This window comes from Portunus trituberculatus, chromosome 17 (assembly GCF_017591435.1).
Source record: "Portunus trituberculatus isolate SZX2019 chromosome 17, ASM1759143v1, whole genome shotgun sequence".
NCBI classification, from domain to species: Eukaryota; Metazoa; Arthropoda; class Malacostraca; order Decapoda; family Portunidae; genus Portunus; species Portunus trituberculatus.
Genome location: NC_059271.1, coordinates 1,705,001 through 1,727,500, shown reverse-complemented (window position 1 = coordinate 1,727,500; position 22,500 = coordinate 1,705,001). Strand labels below are relative to the sequence as shown.

At 41.3% G+C, this 22,500-nt stretch overlaps 1 protein-coding gene across 4 annotated transcripts in view; it reads left to right on the top strand.

Moving 5' to 3' along the window:
* LOC123504961 overlaps positions 1–22,500 on the top strand; it is a 124,667-nt gene that overhangs the window by 91,378 nt on the left and 10,789 nt on the right. For all 4 annotated transcript variants that reach the window (XM_045255930.1, XM_045255931.1, XM_045255928.1 and 1 more), the window contains exons 3-9: positions 18,287–18,645; positions 18,771–19,058; positions 19,427–19,588; positions 19,968–20,120; positions 20,458–20,652; positions 21,916–22,092; positions 22,437–22,500. The exon at positions 22,437–22,500 is cut by the window's right edge and continues 137 nt beyond it. In XM_045255930.1, coding sequence (XP_045111865.1) covers positions 18,287–18,645; positions 18,771–19,058; positions 19,427–19,588; positions 19,968–20,120; positions 20,458–20,652; positions 21,916–22,092; positions 22,437–22,500 — 1,398 coding nt within the window. The remainder of the gene's footprint in view (positions 1–18,286; positions 18,646–18,770; positions 19,059–19,426; positions 19,589–19,967; positions 20,121–20,457; positions 20,653–21,915; positions 22,093–22,436) is intronic.

The window sequence follows — 22,500 nt, the reverse complement described above, 5'->3', positions numbered from 1 at the left end:
ACACACTCCACACACCGGGAAAGCGAGGCCACAACCCCTCGACTTACATCCCGTACCTATTTACTGCTAGGTGAACAGGGGCCACACATTAAGAGACTTGCTCATTTGCCTCGCCGCTTACCGGGACTCGAACCCGGCCCTCTCGATTGTGAGTCGAGCGTGCTGTTTGTGTGTGTGTGTGTGTGTGTGTGTGTGTGTGTGTGTGTGTGTGTGTGTGTGTGTGTGTGTGTGTGTGTGTGACTCTCAACACTTACCACTTACAACACACACACAAAAAAAGATCAAATAAAATAAAATAAAGTAAGTAAAGTAAATAAATAAATAAATAAATAAACACATAAATAAATAGAGGAATAGATCTATAAGTAAATATGGAATGAAGGAAACTTATTACTCTATACGAAAAATAAAACAAATTGAATAAAAGAAAAGAGAAAACTCGAGAACACCGCAAAAAATTCTCTCTCTCTCTCTCTCTCTCTCTCTCTCTCTCTCTCTCTCTGTCTCAGTAAAAAGGTCGAACTCGTCACCTGGAATAATTAGGCGTCAGGTTGGCCAGGTGAGAACACACTGATACCTGAACCTCATTAGTGACCCAATCCTACCCCCTCCCTCTACTCCCCCACTCCCCACTCCACCCCCACCTCACCTGATAACTAACTCCCTGTCACTCCCTCCCGCTCCCCACTCCCATCCTCCCTCTACGCTCACCAGCTGATAACCCTCCCTGTCACTCCCACCCCTCCACACACACACACACACACACACACACACACACACACACACACACACACACACACACACACACACACACACACACCTGTTGCCTCACTATCTTCCCACTCACACCTCACCTTACCTCACCTTACACTGCCTTACCTAACGTGCACCTGTCTCGCCCTACTCACCTTAATTAACACACACACAAACAAACACACAGACAGAGAGAGAGAGAGAGAGAGAGAGAGAGAGAGAGAGTATCCATTACGTAGGTTCAGGTGTTGTCACATTAACATGCAAAGTTTTGAGGTTTTATTTACTTTTTACGAGGTTTTTAAATTGCTCCACTGGCCGTAAGGAGGAGGAGGAGGAGGAGGAGGAGGAGGAGGAGATGAAGATGAAGGTGAGAAGGAAGAGGGAATTGTGTAAAGGAAATGATAGACACACGAACACTCAGACAAAATAGAATCAGTAAAACATAAGAAAAATAAAGAAAGAAGATGCAAGAGGAAGAAGAAGAAGAGAATGAAGGAAAAGAAGAACTAAGAGAAGAAGAGAGAGGAGGAATGAAGTGAGAATGAAAGGAGAAAGGTCGCTACTCTTCCTCCTCCTCCTCCTCCTCCTCCTCCTCCTCCTCCTCCTCCTCCTCCTCCTCCTCCTCCTCCTCCTTGTCCATCTCTTATTAATCTCTCGTAAGGTGATACCCAGCGATACAGTCTGTTTTTCCCAGCTCGTCCTTACCTATACACTTCTTCCCCTTCTCTCCTCCCATCCCCTTCCTTCCCTTCCCTTCCCTTCCCTTCCCTTCATTAGCCTTCCCTTTAGTCTCTTTAAACCCTCACACCTCTCAGACCGGTCCCTGCCACCACCTTAACCCTTGCCATAACCTTTTCTAGCACCCTGCCTTCCCTTCCTCCTTCCTCTCCCTCTCCCTGTCTCTCTCTCTCTCTCTCTCTCTCTCTCTCTCTCTCTCTCTCTCTCTCTCTCTCTCTCTCTTCCTCCCCTGCAGTTAAGATTTCCATACTTTCAAGGTTGGTTCTCTCTCTCTCAGTAACACGTTTCCAATAACTATTTTTTTATTTTCTCTTTCTCTGTCTCTCTGTCTCTCTGTCTCTCTGTGTCTCTGTCATTCTCTTTCTCTTTGGTTTCGAGGACAGTGTGTTTCTATTCCTTGTTTCTTGTGGCATTGTTTTTTTAGTCTGTTTTTTCTTTATTATCTTTTTGTGTTTTGTTATTTTTTGTTTGATCTTTGTCTTATTATTTTTTTTTTTTAGTTTAGTTTATCACGGTGACTTGTTTTAAGATTCCTTGTCTCTGTTTTCTGTTCGTTTTCTCTGTCTGTCTGTCTGTCTGTCTGCCTGCCTGCCTGTCTGTCTGTCTGTCTGTCTGTCTGTCTGTCTGTCTGTCTCTCTCTCTCTCTCTCTCTCTCTCTCTCTCTCTCTCTCTCTCTCTCTCTCTCTCTCTCTCTCTCTCTCTCTCTCTCTCCTATTTCCTACCAGTACCATAAATCCTTCTTCTCCTTCTCATTTACCTTATCAACCACTCCTATCTCTTATCAGTAGCTGCCTTTACCTCTCCTATCCACATTATTCATCTCAACTTCTCCTCTTCCTTCTCATCTTTCCAACTGCTACAACTTCCTACAACATCCCTCTTAACCTAACCTAACCTAACTTAACCTGATGTAACTACCCATCTGGTCCCTCTTTATATGTCTTCTCAATTTCTCTCCTCTTCTCACGTCCTTTATAATCTTTCTCCATATTCAAGGTTACTAACTTTTTCAGTCCTCTTATGCCTTGACTCAAAACACCCAAATGAAACTTACAAAATCTCTATTAATTTAACCTAACCTAACTTAACTTACACCTAACAACCATCTGGTCTTTTTTTTTTTTTTGTACTTCTTCTCATTTTCTTTCAAAACACCCAACTGTTACAACTTCCTACAAAATCTCTCTTAAACCTAACCTAACCTAACCTAACCTAACTTAACCTAGCCTAACGCAACAACTCCATCTGGCCCCGCTTAATATATCTTCTCAATTTCTTTCCTCTTTCTCACGTCCCTTAAAATCTTTCTCCATATTTAAGGATACTCGCTTTTCCAATCCTCTTATGCCTTGACTCAAAAACACCCTCATTTCAGCCTCCACTACTCCCTTTCTCCTTTGTAACCCTGCGCTTCTTTCGGGCAGTACAAAGGGCGCCAGTCTCGACAGGTGTAGGGAGGAGATGGAGGTGGTAAAGGCAGGCTCAGGACGCCCCCTCCTCCACCACCACCATTACCACCACCACCACCACCACGTTCATGTCTGTTTGTCGTGAGGGCGAGGGAACGTGACCGCCAATTTGCAGTATTTTTCTGAGTGGAGGTGAAGAGGGTTGGGAGGTGAGGGGTGAAGAGGATATGGAGGAGTTATAGAGTAGGAGGAAATGGAGGAGGTAGAGGAAGAAGAGGAGGAGGAGGAGGAGGAGGAGGAGAATGTTTGGGAGAAAGATAGTAAAAAAAGGATGAGAAATATGAGGAAAGAGATAATAATGATGGTGATGATAATACTAATAGAGGAGGAGGAAATGGAGGAGGTAAAGGAGGAAGAAGAAGAAGAAGAGGAGGAGGAGGAGGAGAAGAAGAAGGAGGAGGAGGAATATTTAAGAGAGAGTAACAGATGAGAAATATGAGGAAAAAAAATGATAATAATGATGATGAAAATAATAGTAACAATAATGATAATGGGGTTATAGAGGAGGAAAAAAATGGAGGAGATAGAGGAGGAAGAAGAGGAAGAGGAGGAGGGATATCTAAATAGTAACAGATGAAATGATAAATATGAGAAAAAAATGATAATGATGACGGTGATAAAAACATAAGTAACGATAATAATAATAGAGGAGATAGAGGAAGAAGAAGAAGAGGAGGAGGAATATTTAGAAGAGATAATAATAGAAGGAAGGAAGAAATAATAATAATAATAATAATAATAATAATGATAACGGTAACAGTAATAATAGTGAAGAGAGAAAGACAGACACACAGACAGATAGAATTATAATAACAGTAACAATAATGATAGTGAAGAGAGAGGCACATACAGACAGACATAAAGAATAGAAGCAACTGCAGGTGGTGTTTAATGCATTACGTATCTTATAAGCGGAAGTGTTCAGCTGTAACAGGAAACTCTAGCCTCCATCCTCACGTAAGCCACACTCAAGCCATTATTCCCTGAGGAGGTGTGAAGACCCGTGCTGTGCCCCATTACTCGCTTGTTTGGTGGGAAGGCAGAGAGAATAAGGTTCGTATTCTCAAACACTTCTCTGCTTCACCTCCATTATTTCAAAAGGCTTTATTCTTTTAATTTACACGAATTTTTTAAGGTGTTTTTATTGTTTTAGAGGCAGATTGAGATTTTTTTTACATTATTAACTTGAGAAATATTCTTGAAAACCACGCTTATTATTTCTGTGGCCTTGGAAAATTGTCCTGGTGAGAGAGATAAGCGTTTCTGAATATGGATCTAAAGCTTTTCATCTCTCTCTCTCTCTCTCTCTCTCTCTCTCTCTCTCTCTCTCTCTCTCTCTCTCTCTCTCTCTCTCTCTCTCTCTCTCTGGTCGTGTCTTGTCTCCAGTGTGCACATTCCACTGAACACAAGACAATATTTGAACGTTTCCAGTAAAGGTTAGGAAGAGAAGAAAAAATAAAGGCCTTTCCTCCATAATGTCAGGCTATAACCTATCTTACTTTCCTCTAATCGTGTCCTGTTTGTTGTTCTGAACGTTTCCAGTTAAAGGCTTTAATATTTGTAAGGAAAAAAGGAGGAGGAGGAGGAGGAGGAAGAACAAAGGCTCTCTCTTCTTTCTCTCTCTCTCTTTCTCCCTAATCGACGTCTTGTTCCTGTCTCCTCCTCGCCTATTTCTCAAACACAGGTGTATTTCTTATATCGTACATCCACCTTAGGACAAAGAACAAAGGCCTCTTGTATATACTTTTTTTTTCTGCCTCCTCCTCTCTAATCATCTCTCGTTCGTGTCGCTGTTCACTTATTTAATACTTGCAAATTTCCTGGTGTTGTTCCTGTCTTTGTTGTGCATCTGCTGCGGCGCGTATCTTTTTTTTTTATGGACAACCGAGAAACGAAAGTGCGAGATTAGGAAACGAACTAAAAACGAGATCTTGTGGTGGAGAATAGGGAAAGTTAATACGCGGTGCGGCAGTTCAAGCGTAAATCTCGTAAATAATACATGACTACCTATTTACAACGATTTGGAGAGAAACTGATAGATGGCAACTCAGGCGTGGAGAGCGAAATAGAAGAGAACAGAGAGAGAGAGAGAGAGAGAGAGAGAGAGAGAGAGAGAGAGAGATTAAGACAAAAGGAGATGAGATGAGAAAAATATATCATAATGAACAAGAGCAGAGTTGAAGATTATGATGATGATGACAGTGAAGGTGATGATGATGATGATGATGATGATGATGATGATGAGTGCCTGGAGAAAGTTTCGGGGACCAGTCTTTGTTCAACACCCCCGCACACACACACTAGCTGAGGCTGCTGTGATGGGAGTCCCGTGTGGTGAGGCGCTGTACCAACTTTTTTTTTCCTCTTCTTCTTATTATTATTTTTATTCGTATTCTTCCTCTTCTTCTTCTTCTTCTTCTTTTTCTCTTTTTTTCTTTTATCTTCTTTTTCTTCTTCTTTTTCTTCTTTTCTTCTTTTGATCTTCTTCTTGTTCTTCTTTTTGTTCTTGTTCTTGTTCTTGTTCTTATTCTTGTTCATCTCTTCTTGTTTTTTGTTGTTGTTATTATTATCATTCCTGTTCCTGTTCTTATTGATCTTGTTGTTCTTTTCTTCTTATTTTCTACCGCTTCATCTTCTTCTTTCTTCTGTTCACATATACACGGAGGAAAAACGAGATTATAGAAGCTTAATGTGATCCTTTCTAGCTACGTAGTGTTTTCAGAGTAGTACAAAAAAGTTCCTGGAGATTAATGTAGGTTGGCAGGGGAACATTTTGTCCAGGCAGTGCAGCGGTCCAGTGGTTGTTGTGTGGTGGCTTGTGTTTTCCATCATAGGTGAGGAGGAATAACGCGTCGCCAGGTGGTTATTTCAATATTTTGTGCACCTTCTCCTTGCAAGAATAGAGGAAAAAATGTGAGAAAAGATGCGAGGAAGATTAAGAGAAAGTTGTGTTAGTTCTTCAGTCCTTTTTCCGTCATAGATGAGGTTGAATTTGGAGTTTTTGCAGATATTTCAGTGCTAGTGATTTTTTTTTTTTTTTCTATATATGAATGGGGAAAAGTGGTCAAGGGCAACATGAAATATGAAAAGAAGACCCATTTAGTTGCCAGTCCTCTTGCAGATCGATCCGAGAGAGTTAACCAAAATAAAGGGATAAATGTCTTGAAACCTCCCTCTCAAATGAACTTGCTACGCTCTGCTTGCCGTCACTATTTGCTGAGAAGGGAGCAAGATTGATACACCAGTAAACAATAGGAAATGCAGTTCACCGCCGCTATTCAGGTATACAACTCGACGTCTCCTAACCATATTTCATACTAAATTGCACTTTTCTCCTCCTGATTCTGTGAAAGCGTTCGTCTATCAGCACACAATAGCAAATACGACTAAGATGAAATGCAAGTCTCACCGCAGCAGAGGTACAATGTCGCCACCTGTAGCAATATTCATTTCACCGCTAGTAATGCACACTCCTCTGTCAGTCATACCTTGAAGGCCACGGTGGTGCAGCGGTAACACTCGTGGTTAAGGGACGATGGATTCATTGGCACATGGGTTCGAATCCTGTCCATACTCCTTGAAAAAACGTCAATAAAAATCTTACAGTTAGAAATGATTAACGAATACCTGAGAAATGTCAACTGATAGGGAAGAAATGTATATAAATTGATTCTTTCTTGGTAACGGTTCCAAAATGCTGAAACTGAACTAAAAAAAAAAAAAAGAAAAGTGTCGACAAAAAATATGATCCATCCTGTGAAACAACGAGCACATCAGTGACCCCCTAATGTGAGATACGAAGGTAATGAGAGAGAGAGAGAGAGAGAGACTTGTATTCAGAAACGCTCTCTCACCACAACCATTTTCAAAGGCTCTAATTGAAGATACCCACGTTCTTTAAGAGTATTTTTATGGTTCTGTGACGGATTAGCAAGATTTCTAGTAATGATTACGAGATACTGTCTTGAAAACTCGGCAAGTCGTCTCTGGGGACTTGGAAAATTGATGTGGAGAGGGAGCAAGGCGTTTCTCAATATGGCCGAGAGAGAGAGAGAGAGAGAGAGAGAGAGAGAGAGAGAGAGAGAGAGATGAATCTGCCGCCAGTGAAGAATGGAATGGTGAAAAAAAACAGGGAGGTGACGAAAGAAGATCCTGAATAGCAATCGAAGGCAAGCCAGTTTTTTTTCCTTCTTTCACTCTTCCTGAATTTTTGTGTACGAGAGAGAGAGAGAGAGAGAGAGAGAGAGAGAGAGAGAGAGAGAGAGAGAGAGAGAGAGAGAGAGAGAGAGAGAGAGAGAGAGAAAGAGAGATCTGATAGAGAGAGAGAGAGAGAGAGAGAGAGAGAGAGAGAGAGAGAGAGAGAGAGAGAGAGAGAGAGAGAGAGAGAGAGAGAAAGAGAGAGATTAGGGTGGGGGTAGCTGGGGTGGGAAGCTGCCTGAGGGTTATCCCAGAGAAGGCGGTGAAGGTGAGCCAGTGAAACGATGGTAGTAGTAAAGATTAGAGAGAGAGAGAGAGAGAGAGAGAGAGAGAGAGAGAGAGAGAGAGAGAGAGAGAGAGAGAGAGAGAGAGAGAGAGAGAGAGAGAGAGAGAGAGAGATAGTAATCGTTTTTGACATATAAGAAATTGAGGATGAGGAAAAAAAAAAAACATATAATTATAGAATCCTGAATATTATGTAACTGTTCTGTGGATGTGAAAGTAAAGACTACGTACAATTTTTTCATTAATCGGAGAGGAAAGGACAAAGAATTAACTGTTAACAAGGAACACGTTAAAGTACACGAGGTACATAACATTGAAAATCTTGAAGAAAATTATACAGTTATGCTATGGAGACGAGAGTAAACCCACTGTTTTTAACCACGATGGAAGTAATGGGCAAGGATAAACAGGTGAAGCGGGGACAGGTTGGGTACACTAGATAAAACTAAAACTCACTGAAGATTTTACAGTTTTGTTATGGAAGTTAGAGTAGACCAACATTTTTTTTTTCTTATTACTATTATGAAAGTGAGAGTAAACCAACACTTTTTTTTACCACAATGAAAGTAATGGACAAGGGTAAACAGGTGAAGCGGGGACAGATTGGGTACACTAGATAAAGCTAAAACTCCCTACAGATTTTACAGTTTTGTTACGGAAGTTAGTGTAGACCAACATTTTTTTTCTTCTTTTTACTGCAATGAAAGTAATAGACAAGGATAAACAGGTGAGGCGGGAACAGGTTAGGTACACAGAGTAAAGCTAAAACACCAGGAAATTTTACAGTTATGCTACGGAGGCGAGAGTAAACCCACTGTTTTTTTTACCACAATGAAAGTAATGGGCAGGGGTAAACAGGTAAGGAAGGACAGATTATGTACACTACATCACATTAAAACCATGAAAAACATACTTATTTGCCACAGAAGTAAGAGTAAACACCACTTACTAGTTTTCTACCGTACTAAGAGGAAGGACAAGGATAACAGCTGAACAAGGACAGCTTAGGTACATTATATCACATTAAAACCTTGGAAATCACACTTCTCTGCTGCCGGAGTAAGAGTAAACATCACTCATTATATTTTTACTGGAAGGAAGGACAAAGATTAAGTACACTTCATCACATATAACCCCTTCAGTACTGGGACACATTTTTACCTTGAGATTTGTGTACGATTAGACCATTTTATCAACCATTAGGAAAGCTCTATGGAGTTCAGAAGATTAATAGCCAGAGTCTTCACTATTTTATTCCCCTACATAAGTTTCTGAAGCTGTATAAATTCACCAAATAGTAAGTAGAAAGAATATTGAAACGCGTTATGGTACTGAAAGGGATAAAACCTCGAAAATTATACTTCTTTGCTACATGAGTGAGAGTAAACACCACTTACCATATCTTTATCGTGCACAGAGGAAGGGCAAGGGTCAAGAAGTAAGCAGGGACAGGTTACGAACACTACATCACATCAAAACCCTGAAAATCATACATGAAACAATTTTTTAACCATATCGGTAGAAAGGTACAAGAACGGAGAGCTGAGCAGGGACTAGTTATATACACTAAACAAATATAATCTTTTTAAGTGCATAGATAAGAAAGGACAACAATAAACAGTTAAGTAGGAACAGGTTAGGTACACAATAGATCATTTTAAAATCCTACAAAAAAAAAAAAAATATATATATATACAGTTTTACTACACGAGAGAAAGTAGACATGTTTATTTTTGTCTCCCATACACAAGGATAGACAGTTTAGCAGGGACAGGTTAGGTACGGCAGGTACAGGTGGTGGTGGGAGGAGAGGTACAGGTATAGCCCGGTCCGTTCAGTCCGAGTCATAGTCCATTCCGGGTCCTTACGGTGCTGCGATGTACAGTTTCCTAACGGGCGATGATCTGTCTCTCGTCCTTATTTAGAAACGCTTTGCTGCCTCACCGTGATTATTTTTAACCCCTTCAGTACCATGCCGCGTTTTCATATTCATTCTGGTTACTATTTGGTGATTTGATACAGCTTCAGAAACTTGTGGGGGGATTAGAATAGTAAAGACTCTGGCCACTAATCTTTTGACCTCCATAGACTCTTCCTAATGCAAATAAAATCGTTTAATCACACCCAAAAATCAAGGTAAAAATGCGTCTCAGTATTGAAGGGTTAAAGGCCACAGAGGTGATAAGGCGAGTTCTCAAGAGTCTTCCTCCTGTTGCAAATGTTAAAAATCTTGTAAGTCTTCCATTAAAACCGTAATAACATCCTTAACCTCTTTCAGTACTGAGGTACATTTTTACCTTCAGAATTGTGTACGATTAGACCATTTTATTGACATCAGGAAGGGTCTATGGAGGTCAGACGATTAATGGCCGCGAACTTCACAATTTTAATCCCTACATAATTTTCTGAAGGTGTTTAAAATGATTAGCTAGTAAACAGGATGAATGTGAAAATGAGTCATGGTAGTGAAGGAGGTTAAAGGCCACATAATTGATAAGCTGAGTTCTAAAGAGCCTTCCTCCTATTGCAAATGTTAAAAATCTTGTTAGTCTTTCACTAGAACCGTAAAAAGATCCTTAAAACTGCGAGAAATTTCAAGTAAAGTTCTCAAGAATTTTCCTCCTGTTGCAAATGTTCAAAATCTTGTTAGTCTTTCACTAGAACCGTAAAAACATCCTTAAAATCGCGTTAAATTTCAGGTAAAGCCATTTGAAAGTAGTGGAAGTGCAGTGTAGAAGTGTTTCAGAATACGGTCGGTCTCTGTCTGGTGCGTGTCGGATTGATGAAAGACGCCCGAACCTCGCGTCCCTGAACCCCGACTGTCCCCACACACGTCGCTTGGGAAACCCGCTGAGTGTGAGCGAGGGTGTTCATAATCTCAGGTGTTGCGACGAACTGCTTGCTGAAGCGGGTACTATTTTTATGTAAGAGTAGTTTTGGCCAAGGGTAGCGATGAAGAGTAAGAATGTAAGAAAATAAGGGAAGCTGCAAGAGGCTGTCAGACACACCTGTTACTGCATGAATAGTACTGAAAAATGGATGAATAAAAAGCTCTTTGAAGATAGCTTTACCAGAAGAGAATCAGTTTAAAGGAATGTTCAGAATTATGAAGAGAGATGTCTTGAAATCTTCTCAGGGCAGGAATAGGTTTAGGTTTGTCAGAGATGCACAATAACACCTCATGACGACTATTCTTAAAGGCTTCTAGTTAAAGAGACTAATGTTCTTAAGGGTATTTTTATGGTTTGGTGATGGATTAGCAAGATTTCTAGTTTATCATAAGGAGAAACTGCCTTGAAATTCCTCCTAGTCGTCTCTGGGGTTTGAAAAATTGTCGTGGTGAGAAAGCAAGACGTATCTGAATACTACCACCACCACTACCACTTCCACCACCACCACCACTACCTACTCGTGATCCAGCATCCCATTCAAGACAAGGTTGTAGACCCATACTGGCAGATTCTCTCTCTCTGGCAAGACAAATTAAGTACGAGTATATTCCTCCTCTTGATCTCTATTGTTTCACTGCTACTTTTCTCCCGCCACACGAAAAAGACACTGTGCTCGACAAAATGTAACGTGGCAAGTGACAAGGCAGTTCACTCCGCCACAGTGAGCCTTCAGGTCAAGACAGATGCTTTGTGTTTTTTTGCCCACGAAAATTAAGTATGTTTTGTGCAAGGTTGTACGTACTCGATGCGTGTTACTTTCACTTGCTTTACGCTTTTACACCTGTCTTCTTCTTCTTCTTCTTCTTCTTCTTCTTCTTCTTCTTCTTCTTCTCTTGTTGTTGTTGTTGTTGTTATTGTTGTTGTTGTTCTTCTTCTCTTCTTGTTCTTCTTCTTCTGATTTTTCTTCTTTCTTTCCTTTCTCTTCTCCTTCTCTTTCTCCTACTTTTCCTTTTTCTTCTCCATCTCCTTCTTCTCCTACTCTTTATCCTTTTTCTTTCCCTCCTTTTCCTACTCCTACTCCTTTCCCTCCCCCTCCTCCTTCCAATTTTTCTCCCCTTTCTTCGCCTCCACCCCCTTCCCTTCCCCCTTCCTTACTCTCCTCCATCTCCTCTTCTTCTTTACTCCCTTTACGCACGTTCTATCTTTTTTCTCTGCCTTTTCACATGAAGGAAGCGTCTCAGCAGCCGTGACCCCTTGAGTATGTGGATCGCTGGAGTGACCTCGGCTCGGGCAACTAGAGGCAAGCGTGGTGAGCAAAGGAACAATGTGACGCATGAACGAACCAATGGGAGAGAGAGAGAGGGAGAGGCAAAGGGAGAGGGAGAGGGAACGAGAGAGAGAGGGAGAGGGAGGGAGAGGTAGAGAGAGAGAAAGAGAGAGAGATTGATAGATAGATAAGGTTAGAGATTGATATATATATATATATATATATATATATATATATATATATATATATATATATATATATATATATATATATATATATATATATATATATATATATATATATATAGAGAGAGAGAGAGAGAGAGAGAGAGAGAGAGAGAGAGAGAGAGAGAGAGAGAGAGAGAGAGAGAGAGAGAGAGATGTGTAATCCGACTAAATGAATAAAAGAGGAAAAGGAAGAGGAAAAAGAAGAATAAGAATGATAATAAGAAAAAAGATGATGAAGAAGAAAAAAGAAGAAGAAAAAGAAATAATAGTAAGAACATCAATAAGGAAAGAAAGAAAGAAAAAAAGAAGAAATCGAAAATGATTATGAGAGAAAGAGAAAGAAATAATAAAGATGAGAGAAAAGAGAAAAGGAAAACAAGAAAATGTTTAAGAGAAAGAGCAACAAAACATGAATTATATATATAAAAAAAAGAAAAATAGCTAATAACTTCTTTTCCTTCTTTTTTCTTTTTTTTCTCTCTCTCGTCTTTATTATTTTAACTTCATAGCGATAATAAGAAAAAAGAGAGAAGAATCTGAATGTGTCTCCTTAATACTTTCCTCTCTCTCAATATTTTACAAGCCGTTATGACACGATGACAACTTGGTGGTGATAAAAACTGGAAAAAAGAAAGGAAAAAGAAAAATATTATGACAGAAATAGAAAAAGATAAGCTACTGATTTATTTTTCTTTTTTTCTTTTCTTTTTCTTTTTCTCTCGTTTTCATTATTTTAACTTCATAGCGGTAATATAACAAGAAAAAAAGGAAAAAAAAACTGAAAATTGAAAAAGAGAAAAGAAAAGAAGAATACCATGACAAAAAAAGAAAAAGATAAGCTACTGATTTCTTTTCCTCATTTTTTCTTTCTTCTCTCTCTCTCTCTCTCTCTCTCTCTCTCTCTCTCTCTCTCTCTCTCTCTCTCTCTCTCTCTCTCTCTCTCTCTCTCTCTCTCTCTCTCTCTCTCTCTCTCTCTCTCTCTCTCTCTCTCTCTCTCTCTCATTTTTAACTTGATAGCGATAATATAAAAAAGAAAAAAAGAAAAAAATGAAAATTGAAAGAAAGAAAAGAAAAAGAATAACATGACATGAAAAATAGAAAGAAAGATAAGCTACTGATTTTTTTCCTTCTTTTTTCCTTTCTTTTTCTTTCTCTCATTTTTATTATTTTAACTTCATAGTGATAATAGAAAAAGAGAAAAAAAAAGAAAAAGAAGCTGATTGTCTTTTTTTATACTCCCCTCTCTCAATATTTTACAAGCTGTTAAAACTTTATACACTCACAATATTTTACAATCTCATCTATATTATTTTCAACTTCATAGCGATAACAAAAAAAGAAGAAAAAGGAATCTGAATATTTATTTTTAATACTTTCTCCTTCTCAATATTTTTCAAGTTATTATGACTTAAGGAAGAGGGAGAGAGGGAAGGGAAAACGAGGGAGGAAAGGGAAGAGGGAAGGAGGAGAGAGAAGAGGGATAAGATAGAGTGGAGGAGGAGAGGGATGAAGGGAAAGAGGACGAGGAAGAGGAAGAGAGAGGGAAGGAAGGAAGAGAGGGAAGAGAGGAAGATGGAGTGGAGGAGAGGGTAGGGGTGAATGTCTCTCTTTCATACTCTCTCCCTCTCTCATTATTTTACAAGCTGTCATGACTTAAAAATAAAGAAGGAAAGAAGGATCTGAATGTCTCTTCTTAATACTCCCTCCCTCTCTCAATATTTTACAAGCTGTTACCTTTTGTCTCCTTTCTCATCTTTAAACTTGATATAAATTTGAAACTTCTTATTTTTTATCTCCTTATTTATCTTTAGAGTGGTTAATTGCGTCTGTCATAGTGAAGAGATTAAAATTTTGTCTCCTTTCTGTTCTTGGTATGACTTTAAATGAAGAAGAAAAAAGAATCTGAATATCTGTCTTTGATACTCCCCCATTCTCAGTATTTTGCAACCTGTTATGGCTTTATACACGATTACAACTTGGTGGTGATAAAAAAAAGTGATAAAAACTCCGTGGTACAGTGGAACCATGCGTGCTTTGGGGTCCGAGGGGTCTCCAAGCGCACGGGTTCAAATCCTGTCCACGGTCCGAGTGTAGGTTGGGCTTCCTCACTCGGGGCAACGGTTTCTTAGCGGGTGGGCTTTGATATAGGAGGTACCTCTAAAACGTATCCCCTTTAGCCCAGAAATTCCCGTGAAAAAGCTTACATGGTATAAATATATAAATAAATGAAAAAAAAACTGGATAAAAGAAAAGGGGAAAGAGAAACATGACCTGATAATAACTAATTTTTTATCCTTCTCGTTGATTTTCTTTCGTTTATTTCATTGGCTCGCTTAGTCATCCATTTTATTTTAACCTATTCTATTCGTTTTTTTTTAACAATTTTTTTTTTTTGTCTCTATGCTAATTATTGCTATTATAATTAACTTTCTAGTGGTGATGATAAGAAATGGAAAAAAGAAAAAAGAAAAATCGTATATTTTCATCACTATTTTTCCAGCAGTGTAAAAAAATCGAAAAGCACCACCATCACCACCACCACCACCACCACCACCACCACCACCACCACCAACAACAACAACAACAACAACAACAACAACAACAATAACAACAAAGAGCAAAAACAAATAAAGGTCACAAGAGAGAGAGAGAGAGAGAGAGAGAGAGAGAGAGAGAGAGAGAGAGAGAGAGAGAGAGAGAGAGAGAGAATGAATGTATCTTTTATGTATCTTTCTGACTTTCCCTCATTCGTTTTGCCAGATTTTACGATGACTTCTAATTGTACCTCAGGCAACACAGAGCCGGAGAACCTCAAGAATTATGCCTACTGGAGACCCCCGCGTGTGTAATTACCTGAAGGAGAGATTAGAGGATAAAAAAAAAAACTCGATATTTGCAGTAATGATAAATAAAAAACAAAGTAATTATAAGAGGAACGAATAAGAGGAAGAAGAATTAAGGGAAAAGAAGAAAAAAAAAGGATTGAAAATGAATGAAGGAGAGATTAGAGGATAAAAAAACTCAATGATTGTAGTAATGATAATAATAAAATGTAATGATTTTAAGAGGAACGAAGAAGATGAAGAATTGAGAAAGAAGGAAAGAATTGATAAAGAAGATAAAGAAAGAAAGAGAAGAAGCAATAGAAAAGGAGTGAAGAAGAGATTAGAGGATAAAAGGCACGATGATTGTAGTAATGATGATAATAAAAAAAAACTGATGATTATATGAAGAACAAAGATTTGGAATACTTGAGAGAAAGGAAGAGAAAGGAAGAAAGAGAAGAAGCTATAGAAAAGGAATGAAGGAGAGATTGGAAGATAAGAAAAAATACTCGATGATTTTAGTAATGATAATAATAAAAAAAAACTGATGATTATATGAGAAACAAAGACAGAAAAGAAGAAAAAAAAGATTAAAAATGAGTGAAGGAGAGAGAGAGATAAGAGGATGAAAAAACGCCATGATTGTAGTGATGATAATAATAAAAGATGATAATTATAAGAAAAAAAAAAGCAAAGATTTGGAAGAAGAATTGAGAGAAAGGATAAAAAAAAGAGATAGAAAAGGAATGAAGGACAGAGAAGGAGAAGATGATAAAGAAAACGATGATTGTAGTAATGATAATAATTAAAAGTATTGATTATAAGAGGAACAAAGATTGGGAAGAACTGAGAGAAAAGAAGAGAAAGAAAGAAAGAAAGAGAAGAAAAATAGAAAAGGAATGAAAGAGAGATAAAATATTGTAGTAATGATGATAATGAGAGTAATGATTATAAGAGGAACAAAGAAGAAGAAGAAGAAGAAGAAGAAGAATAGAGAGAAGGAAGAAAGGAATTAAGTAGAGAAGAAAAAGAAGAGATAGGAAAAGAATGAAGGAGAGATAAAATGATAAAAAAAAAAACATGATGTTTGTAGTAATGATAATATTAAAAATAAATGATTATAAGAAGAACAAAAAGAAGAAGAAGAATTTAAAGAAAGAAAAAGAAGGGAAGAATGAAAGAAAGTAAAGGAAAAGAAAGAAGAGATAAAAAAAAGGAATGAATGAATGAAATGAAAAAAGAAAATATGAAAAGAATAAGAAAAGAAAGACAATAATGAGACATACTCCTTAACCCCTCCCAAAAAAAAACTGTTAACGAAAGGATAAAGAAAATGGAAAAAAGTAAAAAAAAAATAAATAAAACCAGGAATACTAAACGTAACTCCTCTTCACCCATCCACAGAAGAAGAAAAAAATAGAGAAATAAAGAGAGAGAGAGAGAGAGAGAGAGAGAGAGAGAGAGAGAGAGAGAGAGAGAGAGAAAACAAGAGATTCACGTTTGAGAGAGATATTTCCCTTACGCAGCACGAACATACAATTATCCTTGGCCGTATTAACAGGAAGCGACTGTTTTACGCGCACGCCGCCAGCTCACTCCTTCTTTGTGGCGTCAGGGAAAGCTTTGGTGGAGGAGGAGGAGGAGGAGGTGGAGGAGGAGGATACGAAAGGCTTAAAGAGAAACATGTTACTTTAGCCAATAATATTTACTCCTTTAGTATTGGGACACGTTTTTACCTTGAGATTTGTGTACGAATAGAACATTTTATTGACACATGAGAAAGGGTCTATGGAGGTCAGAAGATTAATGGCCACAGTCTTCACTATTTTAATTGAGTTTTGTGTATGATTAGACCATTTTATTGACATTAGGAAGGCTCTATGGAGGTCAGGAGATTAATTCCTCTCGTTTTTCATTCACCTCCTCTCCGTTCCTTCCTCCATCCACAACTTCATCCTCTGTTTACTATTGCTTTCCTCCATGCCTCAATTCCTTCCCTCCCTCACTTCTGTGCTCTCCTTCCTTCCATCTCTTTCTCCAAAAAAAACAAGGAACAATGAAAGAGCATGATCCCTTTTCCTTCCCTTCTCCCCTCCATCTTCCCTGTCCTTCCTTCCTTATCGTTGAAGCAGAGAGGAGATACACGAGGAAGTAGAAAGCTAGGAAAACAAAAAGGTAAGCAGGTGAATATCGTGACATATTTCGCTTAGGTAGATGTTTTTTGTGACTTTAAGCAGAGGTGAGGTAGACAGAATAAGGGTAGAAAGGAAAGCAACAAGGCAGGCAGGTGTTTAATTATCCTGACGTATTTTTCTTAGGTAGGCGTTTGTGTGCCTTGACTGTGGGGGGATAAAAGGAGCAATTGAGGGTGAAATGAGAGGCAGGGGGCCGCCGTGGTACATTGGAACCATGCGTGCTTTGGGGTTCGAGGGGTCTCCAAGCGCACGGATTCGAAACCTGTTCACGGTCCGAGTGTAGGTTGGGCTTCCTCACTCGGGGCAACGGTTTCTTAGCGGGTGGGCTTTGAGATAGGAGGTACCCCCAAAAATATTCCCTTTAGCCCATAATTTCCCGTGAAAAGCCAACATGGTATAAATAAAAAAAGAAGAAGGCAAGAGCAGCAGCAACAACAGGTTTAGGAGAGAGAAACATTTTAAACATTTTAAACATTTTATTATCCCATAAAACAACAAAATATACATATACATATATTTGGATATAATCACAAAATAATCAATGTCATATATGGGAGTCCTTTTAAAGCAAAGCTTTTTGGGCAACTATTAGAAAAAATATATATAAAAAAATATAGAAAAATTTAAAAAATAAATAAATAAAATAAACAAATAAATGAAAAAGAGAGAGAGAGAGAGAGAGAGAGAGAGAGAGAGAGAGAGAGAGAGAGAGAGAGAGAGAGAGAGAGGGAGAGAGAGATATATACAAGCCTCTCCTCATCTTATCTTTGTCGTGTTTATGTTAAGATATATGGGAAGGAGGTGAAGTAAGAGAGAGGAGGGGGAGAGGAGGGAGGGTTGGAGGGATGGAGAGAGGGAGGGAGGGAGGGAGAGGGGAGTTGTATAAATGTTGTCGTTTATGTATTCTTCTTGTCCATTTGTTGTGTGTGTGTGTGTGTGTGTGTGTGTGTGTGTGTGTGTGTGTGTGTGTGTGTGTGTGTGTGTTTATTTGCGTGTATGTCCAAATCTTATATATTCTTTCTGTCTATTTTAGTATCCTTTTTCCTTATCCAAATGTAAACTTTATTCTTATTTGTTTATTCTCTCTCTCTCTCTCTCTCTCTCTCTCTCTCTCTCTCTCTCTCTCTCTCTCTCTCTCTCTCTCTCTCTCTCTCTATCTATCTGTTCATCCATCCGTCCATCCATCCATCTATCTGTTAATCTATCTATCCAGATATCTATCCTCCCGTCTCCTCGCCAGTTATCCAACCCTCTGTACATTATTTCCTGGCGGCAGTACTGAGTGTGTGTGTGTGTGTGTGTGTGTGTGTCTCCATTCCCATCCTCCCGCCAAGGTCAGCCGTGACAAGACCGCCGGCAAGAGGAGAGTGGAGGACACCCGCGTTTTCAATTCCGGTTTGTTTGTTACTCTACCTTCTTTACTTTCGTCTTTGCAGAGTTAAGCCCCTCGGCGCCTTCAGCAAAGGCACCACCGGGCGACCTTGCCACCAGGAGCTCCCACCACGACGCCCTCCTGCCTCCCCCCCATGACCTCCGACCCGAAGAGGAGCCCGCCGCTGATCGCACGCACGGTGACAGCGATGAGGGTCCCGCTAACTTGCTGTTCCCGCAAAAGGAGGCGCCGGCAGCAGCAGGAGAGCTGAGCCTGGTGATCCACAAATGCTGTCCCGAGGAGGAGGTGTTTGATCACGCCACCAAGAGCTGCCAGCCCAGCCGTGACCTCACCTTCAGCGTGCCTATCTTCACCGTGGACTACTACGGCTTCTACATGGAGTCCAACCTCACGCGGGACCAGGTCAGTCAGAGAGAGAGAGAGAGAGAGAGAGAGAGAGAAGGCAGACAACAAAATTTTCCATAGTACTGTACAAGGTGACCTGTACCGTCCTGCTGTGTCCTGTAGTGGAGTGTGTCCTGCTGCAGGTGGAGCTGTGGACGTCCCCGCTGGACTGCGAGCGGTACCTGCTGGACGCCGTGCCCGAGAGGAAGCCGGAGTTTGACTTCCGCGTGCTGGACAACGGCCACCTGTGGGTGCCGGAGTACGAGCACCAGTACGACCTGGACCACTACTGCCTCGAGAACTTCGTGGTGAACGCCAGCGTGAAGGGCTCCCCGCACATCCAGGGCGCCATGGTGTGCGTGCTGCAAACCGAGGTGGAGACGTACGATCCCTCCAAGATCCCCGTCAGGAAATGCTGCATGCCCAACGAGGTGAGTCATGGTGAGAATCAGACAACTTCCACCTCCAGCACTAGGAAGCACTGACTGTCCCTCCCACTCTGTTCAGGGCCACATTGTTCCAAGTGTTTTGCTTCAGAACTGAGTAATCGAATACAGTATAGCTACAGACCATCCGGTAATTAATATTTTAAGATTATAATCCAGTAGAGCGAAATTTCATACTTATCAAAAAATACTTGTTTAATGCTGAGAATGTCATTATTTCCATATCCTTTCTTCATTCCTTCCCTCGTCCATACCATCGCCCTCCTTCGCCAGCATACAGGTGAAGCTATCTACTGTCAAATCATGTCAGTGTTGTGACTGGTCCCCTGAAGGCAGCTTGTGTCCCTCCACAGGTGTACGACACATCCTCCAGCTGCGCCCTTCGTTACAACGTCACCACTGAACCCTGGCTGGTGCCCTTCAAGTCTGTGGACGCGGCTCACAAGCATGTGAAGATGGTGGACATCCGAGAGCCCCCCTTCATGCACACCCACGAACTGGTGCCAAACTTCCAGGTGGGTGAGGGAGACCTGGAGTGTGAGGGGCGCTGGGGACAAACGAAGGATTTTTGGGTCTGATTTTGCTATTTGTTCTGACGTTACGATTTTATCTTGATTTATTCTGTCCTTCATTCGAGGAAAGGGTAGATTTCACTCTCATCTCTTACACCCTCTAATATGTAGCTACAGCTCACCTTACCTGGGAATGTTATTACAAACTGGATATTGTTTCCATTCCTATCGAGTCACATAGACTGGAAGCAGACAACAATTTTCTGATGGTTAATGGAACACCGGTAGCCTCGAGGTCTCTGTGCTTGTAGAGGTCGTATATCATCCTCGACATACACACTGAGCAGTAATACAATGGCACCGGTGCTTGGCTTACCGTCAGACGTGCGTCGGGGACCAGATGGGGTGGCAGGTGGACGCCTTCCACGTGCAGCAGGAGGAGGGCGGCCTGTACGTGCCTTTGCTGGACCGCATCATCCCCGACAACCAGTACTGCATCGAAGACTTCCACACCAACGGCAGCCTCGTGCCCATGGTGAGTGGTTGGCGGGTGGCCGGTAGGCAGGTGAACACAGGGAGATGGAGTGTTTTAGGGTCATTTTGGCGGCAGGTGAATATAGTTAAGTGAACATAGACTGATGAAGGGAATGTTTGGGAGTGAGATATGTTCAGACGAGGAATTACATTGGCATATCAGATGTCTAAATTTGTCCTGAGTATTTCTTCTAACACGAGAGGCCTACTTGTATTACACAGGACAGATAAATTATTCGTACTTTTAAGGATGACGTTGTTCGGCTTTTGCGTCCCGTCTAAAGCGAAAATATGTCTTATCCTGCATTAACCCTCGCCTTCTTTGCCTCCTCCTTCAGGCGTACGTGTGTGTCAGCGTGGAGGAGATGCAGCAGCTACAAAGACTCCAGACGCCAGGCTGCCAATCTGACCCGTGCATCGCCAAGTGCTGCAACCTCGGTGAGATCCTGGACGCAGTCAGCAGCAGATGTGTGCCCGCCGGGAACTACCCCTTCACCCCCTACATCAAGCTGGACAATGGCTCCCTCTTCCAGGTGAGTGTCTGCCGCCGCCACCCATGACACTGCCATTTACGACCCAAGCACGCAACTCATCAAAGAGACGGCATGACTTTCTTCCTCTTCGAATCCTGTCCACGGTCCGAGTGTAGGTTAGGCTTCCTCACTCGGGGCAACGGTTTCCTAGCGGGTGGGCTTTGAGATAGGAGATACCCCCAAAAAGTATCCCCTTTAGCCCATAAACTCCCGTGAAAAGCCCACATGGTATAAAAAAAAAAAAAAAACCTAACTTGATCTCCTTCATTAACTGTTTTGCATTGGATGATATTAGTGGTTTTTTTACTTTATTTTATTTACTTGTTTATCTAACTTTACTTCATTTTATTTACCTTTCGTGTGATATTGAAATATAATTTGTTTGTCTTCCTTCAATTGTTTTCTCTCCAAACTAAGGAGCGTTTTGCTACAAGATGTATCCTAGACAAGACGCTTCATTTTACCAACTCTCTCTCAATCACGGGTCCATGTTCCTCAACGTTCCTACCTCGCCGCGTCTCCTGTGAAGCCAAGCGCCACCCGCAGCGAGCAGCGAGTAGCGGGGCCCGGACAACAGTGGACATAATGATGATGATTTGTCCCTCTGTAATGAGACACTGAGGAGGTTCATTTGTCCTGCACGCTTGATGTAACAGACCTTGGACACCGGCGATGGTTACACGGCTTGCGCTTCTTATATTCCTCTTTCGCTCATCACTCACGCCAGCCAGACAGCAGGTCCTCGAGGGCGCCGCCGCTGAGCCTTTCTGCTGAGTTACTGGAACACTGCTGGGCTCCTTAGCGTTGATGAATAAAAGATTGGTGGTTATTTCATGTTGGGATGGTTGGAATCACAGTACCGTTGGTTTCCTGACCTTGGCGAAGCGTAGGTCAGGCGCGGTGGTCTTGGCGGGGTAACGGAAACCTTGCGTGTGTGGGTGAGAGGGCGCGTGTCAAACTGTCAGTCAGGCTCATGTTTGCAGCGAGTGGCGGTATCCATCACCAGCTCTCATGTCATGGGGATTCTCTCTCTCTCTCTCTCTCTCTCTCTCTCTCTCTCTCTCTCTCTCTCTCTCTCGCCGTCGGAACCCTTCAGAATGTTAAATGCAGGCCTTAAAGAGCTTGCAATTTTCTATCCCATTCATTTACTACTAATCAATGTTGTCCTGTCACTTTGTTCAAGGAAGGGTATAGTGAAAGAGCAGTGATGATGGTGATGGCCGCCGCACTGACCACTGACGTCCCTGCCTCTGCCCCACACAGATACCAGACCCGGACTACCGCATCGGCTTTCCGGAATGCGAGGTGCAGCTCACTTACGACCACGAGCGCGTCGAGCTGTTGTCCCGCGGCGTACTGCGCTACATCACCAACGACACCAGCGAGTGCCAGCCGGAGCGGGCGTACGCCATACCCATGGGCGAGTACTGCATCGACCAGGTGCGTGCCTGTGTGCCTGCCCCGCTCTCCACCTTACTGGATGCACGGAACCTTGGCTTGTGTTCCTAATTAAGTCTTGTGTTCTCTCATTAGGGTGGTTTTCAAAGACGGAAAATTAGAGTTCTCTCTCTCTCTCTCTCTCTCTCTCTCTCTCTCTCTCTCTCTCTCTCTCTCTCTCTCTCTCTCTCTCTCTTGCCATAGTCTGGCCTCCTTGCATAAATAGCAAAGCCAGCATTAGAATAACGTTTTCCGTAGATGTCCACCGTATATACTAACCTTGCATGTATGTATGTACAGCACCTCTCCTCATATGTAGATTCTCACCTTCGTCGCTTGGCCGCCAGGTGTACTACCCGTCCGGCGAGGTGCGGCAGGGCGCTGGCTTCTGTTTCAACAACAAGTGGGAGC